Here is a 6,484-nt window from a genome sequence, read left to right as displayed (position 1 = left end):
TGTATGAAAGAACATATGGAATCCAAGTATAGAAGAAAGACTATATTTGAGGATGGGCAGAGATATGTGTGATGGGCAGAGACCTTATTTGTCTCTCCATCATGTTATGAAACTTTCCTGTCATGTGAATGGGCGGGTTGGACTAGCAATGGTTTGCTTATGTTATAGCCCTTCTGCTGGCTTGGGCACTGTTTTAAATACTTGCTTCCCATTGACGCAAAACAATAACAATTGTTGTAAAACTGCCAGAGCTAAAAAAAAAAAAAATCGTGGGGGAATTCAGCTGAGCAGCTTTCACATTTTCCTTCCAGCATCTGCCTCAGCACCTGTGCTCTGACCACTGGTGGACCCTTGCCCTGCTTTGTAAACATTATCATTACTCCTGCATCCGTCCCCATTGTCCTTTTACATTTTAGGGTTGTCTGACCAATGTAAACATTTTTGTAAAACAGAAACAGTGCCTGGGATGGGCTACTGTGGAAGATTAAAAATAGGAAAATTGTGAGCTCAAACTGATTTCTTTTAGGGCAGAATCTGATGCTAATTTTAATGAAAAATCAATAATTAAATATGAATTAATTGTGGTTATTATTTGTTTCTTCTTCTTGTTATTTTCTGATTAGTGTTATTATTATTATTATAGATATTTCAATTCATGGGTGGTAATTGGAGCAGTGTTTAGGGTACTTTGTGTACTTTAATCACTGGGATACACTCATTTTTGAATATTAATATTTTATTAAACAATCTTCAGTCACTGATGAGTAATGCAACCCAGGCAAAATTTAAAACATTATTCAATATTAGTGATTCAATGTTTTTATATTTGCTGTTTCCCCTCTGACCATAATGACATAATGTTACAGTAATCATAATGAAGGAACAGCAAAAAGTCATTCTTAATGTCATTATTCTAGTTTCAGGTGTAAATGCATTTTGTTTGAATCCTATCCAAGTCCAGACAGATTTGAGAAATGCTTTAAAGTGCAGGAAACAAGCAGTGTCTGTTGGTTCTGTTTTCAGAATCACATTGTCTTTTTGACAGCAAGAAACACATGTTGCACTTTTAATTTTTGCTCATATTAGAGTTAATGATTGTTAAAGTTGACTGTGTATTGACATTTCATTCATTTGTCAACATTAAAAAAAACATATACTTCAGAATTTACCATATGTTATATTGATGCTGAAATTAAGGGTTCATGTTAACTAATGCCAAAGCCAGTTAAGAAAACACTTATGTGAAGCATTTTGGATATACTGTAAGTAGTGTGATAAATCATTAAAACCCATATGTTAAAACTCTCGTGGTATAACAGACAATAGAATTTACAAAGGGGTATGTAGTCACTTAACATAACAGATTATCAACAGTACCTCTTTCGAAGATATCAGAATGCATTGTGCTTTACAACACATGAACACCATGGTGGAGTGCATTTTCAGCTTACAACATTACTGTTTATTTTGCAATATTCTTTATATATATATGAAATATATATTTATATACATTTTAGACAGATTGTTTAACATCTCTCAAGAAAATGCAACACAATCTGCAAAGCAAATGTACAGGCTTAAAGTAGTGTACACATTTGGGGTAATTATTACAACCACATAGTTTTTGTTGAAGCTCAGGTTTTGATTCATCCACTGTATATTTCTGTAAGTAATGTGGAAATAATACCCAAGTTTCACCATTTCACCACTGTAGAACTCTCCTCTGTGGGGAACTCCTCATTTGACACCTCTACGCAGCTCACTGCCACTTCTGGAGCTCTCTCAAGTGATTTGCGATGTTGTCTGTGGATCACAGAATATACCAGTTACTTCAAACTTTATACATATCATCAGTATTTACATGTTGATATATATGTCCATTTCATCAAACATAGCAGTCAGGCTCACCTGTGGCGCCAAAGCCTCCTCCGTACATCCCTGTACTGCCAACCCCCCCTGCTCGTCCAGATCCTGATGCACCAAACCCAGTTCGACCTGCTCCTGTTCCTGCTGAGCCAGTCCCTCCAAACCCACCTGTGCCTCCTACCCCGGTCCCTCCATACCCTGTCCCACTCGGCCCTGTTCTGCTGGATCCGGCTCCTCCAAAGCCCATGTTCCCCAATCCTGCAGTACTAGACCCTGTTCCAGCAGATGCAGCTCGACTGCCTCCTGCTCCACTAGGCCCCATACTGCCAGCGGAACCAAACCCACCATGTCCTGTTCCAGTTGATCTCATACCTCCAGATGAGCCAAACCCTGTTCCACCAAACGCTGCTCCACCTGCTCCTGTTCTACCGGCTCCTGTTCCAAGAGAGCCTGTGTTTATTCCAGCTCCAGTTGATCCCATACTACCAGATGAGGGTAACCCTGCTCCACCCACTCCTGTTCTACCTACTCCTACTCCTAAACCTGATGATCCCATTCCTCCTGTAACCCCTGTTCTGGCCAGCCCAGCATTACCAGCTCCTGCTCCAAAGGCCCCAGCATTACCAGCGCCTGTTCCAAAGGCCCCAGCATTACCAGCGCCTGCTCCAAAGGCCCCAGCATTACCAGCTCCTGTTCCAAAGGCCCCAGCATTACCAGCGCCTGTTCCAAAGGCCCCAGCATTACCAGCGCCTGCTCCAAAGGGCCCTGAACCCAATCCTGTTCCACCTAATGCTGATCTGCCAGACCCAGGAATACTTGGCCCTCCCCCTGTTGGGAATCTCCCAGAGCTTGATCCACTTGATCCTGTATTCCCCATCCCAGTTACTCCTGTTCCTATTCCAACCCCAGCTGGAAATGAATTCCCCGGAAAAGGCTTTGGTGGTGGCGGCTGGAAAGATAGTAAGAAAACAAAATGTTAGATGTCTTAGATGTTATTACCTATATATATAAATATATACATTTATTCATTTTTTTACTGAACTGAATTTGTTAAGTAATTGCCATTTAACTCATACCCTGTGTGCACAGTTAGCCAGAGAGGTGTTTATCTTTTCTTTTAGCATGTTGATTTCTGATTCCTTTAACCTAAGGGTTTCATCCATCAGCTCCTTCGCTCCGCGCAGTTTCCTTTGCTCCAGCAGAACTTTTTGCATGTCCTTGTCATGACTCTGCTGGGACTCTCTAAAATGTTTCTTATTCTTTTCTTCCATTGAACTTAGATTCTGTTTGCATTCCTTCAGATTCCTATCCAGATGTATTGTTTTTGCCTCGAGATGGGTCACTTTGTGAGCTGTGGCTGAAACTTTGTATCCAACGTCATTCAAGTAAAGCTGAAACTTGTTCTCCACCTCCGTTGATAGGCTACTGCAATTATCCCGAATCTGCACCAGCTGATCATGCTGCTTGGCACAGGTTATGTGGAAAGGGAGCAATTGTGGGATAAAGGTTTCAATCTTCTGCCGGAATGCCCTGGCGATGTCTGGGATTCCCTCCAAAGATTTGATGAAGTCCTCCTCACACTTCTTCTTAAACAATTCGATCTCCATCTCAACAGAGGACTTCTCTTGCCGTAGTTTGATTGTCTCTAGCCTCAGAGATTCCCTTTCCTTGTTTTCACTGTCCAGTTCCAATTTCAAAACTTGAAAAGTTTCTGAAAAATTTCCTTGCACAATTTGCAGCAATCTTTTCAGCTGGTTGTTTTCATATTGTAGAGCCATTACCTGGCCTGATTAGACATTTGTAAGGTAAAATAATAGCATTAGTGTTAGACAGCAAGAATAATAAAATACTATTGAATGATAAAATACTGATGGATGTTGAAATGCAAAAATGACTGTATGTTGGTTTGATCAGCTTACCATTTGATTGAGTAGATGGCGGGAATGGCGTTCTTGGGCAATTACATGTTGGTGTTGGAGACGTTTGGCATTGAAACTGTATGGTGAATTAGCATTATAGAAGTAACAGTTACAACCATTTTAATGGCCATGCAGGTGTGTATTGAAGAAAAAAAAACAGCAAATAATGAAACATACACAAATGTCACTGATCTGTCAGTAAAATATATATGTTTCTACATGAAGATTTATTTTTTATTATTTTGTAACTTGGGTTAATTTCTTAATTCTATGAAAATAAAATCAACAAGGTCTGAGATTTGAATGAGAGAGTTTCTCACATTAAATATATAGAAGCAATGTATGACGTAAGATTTGTGAGAGTGAGCTATAGACAAAAATGACTGTAAAATGTGTGCTGTCTATCACTGAACTCAGACTGGACCTGAAATGAATTATCCCTCAAATTCACAATGCTTGAAATATGCACTTGCTTAATTTGATATCTTAATGCAGTGTGCAAAGAGGTTCAGTTTATAGACAATGCAGGTTAAAATTAAAAAGGGGATTCTATTTAAGTGGCTGCGTGAGGTGGCTGCATTTGAGATTCTGGTTGTGTGGTTCAGGAAAAATATTCCAGTACTTCAAAACCAGCTGAGATGTTATCAGACCCGGAATATTGCAACACCACAGTGATGTCCTAACAAAGACTTTACAGGTAATATCTTCTTCAGTAGATTTAGTGCAAAGCTTTATGGGAGTTGCAGTTTTATTGTATGGTGAACAGTGTTGTCGGTGCTGGAACTATTCAGAATCATCTTTTAGAATCATCTTTTTATTGGCCAAGTACATTTCCACATACAAGGAATTTTTCCTGGGTTTAATTGCTCTCAATGTACTTATTCCGCAGCTTTAACAGTTTGCCCTTCAAATTATCCCCTTTTTTCAAATCCATGTTGAACCAAAACTAAATAACATGAGCAGTTTCTTTGATAGTTGTTGTGGATAATGTTAAATGTTAGATCAAGCAATAATTAAAAGTGATCAGATATTACTTACAACTTTCTTTTGAAGAGTTGTGATGATAGAAGTAGACTCATTGGCCAATTTCCGTAGGGTGGTCATATTCCTGTGCACAATTTCCAGTTCCCGATTTGTTATGTTCAGTTTCCAGGTAAGATTTCTGGTCTCCTCCTGAAGGTGTCCGTATCTTATGTTGAGCTGGTTGTGCATTGGGTCAAGCACTTGCAGTCTTTTCTCTGCCGCAGACTCATCTGGTTGCCCGTAGACCAGAAAAAGAACCAGGCTGACAATGATCAGTGTCTGGATCAGTGAGGAGAAAAAGAAGACAATTTTCATGTAGTAGCCACAACTCTTGCCCTTGGCCCTGTGGATCTTCTTGGCACTCGCACCAAGCTTAGATTGAGTGTAGCCGTTGTTGTACATTTCTGTGAAGGCTGAGGTCCAAATGGACCTCTCTTACGAGGGGTAAAATAAAAGCCACAACGCTTACAGTTTAGAGATGTCCCCAATGCCCTACAGGCAGATACATTTACTTCTGCTTTCTGAGACTTGTCTAAAACATCTTGTGATGTTAGGGTTTATGAATGCCACCATAACCCCCCTCCCACTGCATGAGTGTTTCCTGGTCCGCCCTGGTCGTGGACATTATTCTGAGAGGCTAGAACGACTTCTCAGCCCATAGGAGTGGGTGGTCTGTGCTGTCTGTGCTGCGCCTCCAGCAGACTTCCCATTGTTTGACAACATGCCACCACATGTGATCCGGCACGTTTTGGACACGCACATCACCGTGAGAGAACACACAACCCTGCATGTATCCTTTATGAGATCCTCTTTTGTTTCAAACAAGACATTTTTATACATCGATTTAATACATTTTTACATATTTTTTTATACTTTTTTTATATAAAGTGAATATTTTCTAGCTAATGACTGACATATTGGAAACAAAATAACTACCTTAAGCCATGTGGGGAATAATCACATCTAATTTAGTTTTATTGAATGTTACTAAGCTCACAGACAATGCTAATTACTTTGCTGAATATATTTTGAGACGAAACACTTAAGGACGTCAACAGAGAAGGTGATCAGTGATGGACCATTATCTTTGATGTTGGAATACTCTGGGCAGTGACGTTGGATGCAGCCTGCCTGGCGTACATGCACAGGGAAATGGGAGCATTATGAAAGCCAGGGGTTTTCCTGCCAGGCATTGTTAATATGCCGACCTCTCTTCAGAGGAAGCTGTAATTCATTTTACTGTGGCAGAGTGACAAGTCTCCAAGTTTCTGTCAGGACAAATTTTAAATAAACTACAGAACAAATGTAGGAAATATTTACCAAACACAAATTTGTTTATTAAAGCCAACTATCCTGTTTATGTGTATCCAAAACAAAAGCTTGTATTGAACTGAACATAACGTAACATATTTGGGTGTCACGATTGGTCATATATTCCACACATGACTGTATATGTGACTGATACAGCATCCTTTCACAAATATAGAAAACAGAAACAGAGACAGTGTAGACAATGTATACATGTTACATATCCATGTCTGAGATATTTCCCACAACCAAACCAGTGTGTTTTTTTCCCAGGACATACAGATAATACATATATAGATAATTGAACGTCTTAATACTTTAAACAATCTTATTGGTTTTATATGTGTACATGTTTTGTGTGTTTGCAA

At 39.6% G+C, this 6,484-nt stretch overlaps 1 protein-coding gene across 3 annotated transcripts; it reads right to left on the bottom strand.

Annotated features, from left to right (window-relative positions):
• Positions 1-718: 718 nt before the first annotated feature.
• On the bottom strand, positions 719-5,467 carry plvapa (plasmalemma vesicle associated protein a). 3 transcript variants are annotated; one of them, XM_031563220.2, is made up of 6 exons: positions 4,824-5,467; positions 3,786-3,861; positions 2,943-3,652; positions 2,617-2,815; positions 1,909-2,586; positions 719-1,803 (listed from the first exon to the last, which is right to left on the bottom strand). In XM_031563220.2, the coding sequence occupies exons 1-6, from the start codon at positions 5,208-5,210 to the stop codon at positions 1,760-1,762; spliced, it is 2,094 nt and encodes a 697-aa protein (XP_031419080.1). In that variant the 5' UTR covers positions 5,211-5,467; the 3' UTR covers positions 719-1,759. The 3 variants fall into 3 exon arrangements, with proteins under 3 accessions (XP_031419080.1, XP_031419081.1, XP_012683433.2); XM_031563221.2 differs by having other exon boundaries at positions 1,909-2,526; XM_012827979.3 differs by having other exon boundaries at positions 1,909-2,815.
• Between the last annotated feature and the right edge of the window lie 1,017 nt (positions 5,468-6,484).

This window comes from Clupea harengus, chromosome 25, assembly GCF_900700415.2.
Source record: "Clupea harengus chromosome 25, Ch_v2.0.2, whole genome shotgun sequence".
NCBI classification, from domain to species: Eukaryota; Metazoa; Chordata; class Actinopteri; order Clupeiformes; family Clupeidae; genus Clupea; species Clupea harengus.
Note: the sequence above shows the minus strand (reverse complement) of the source record. Positions and strands in the feature narration are given on the sequence as shown.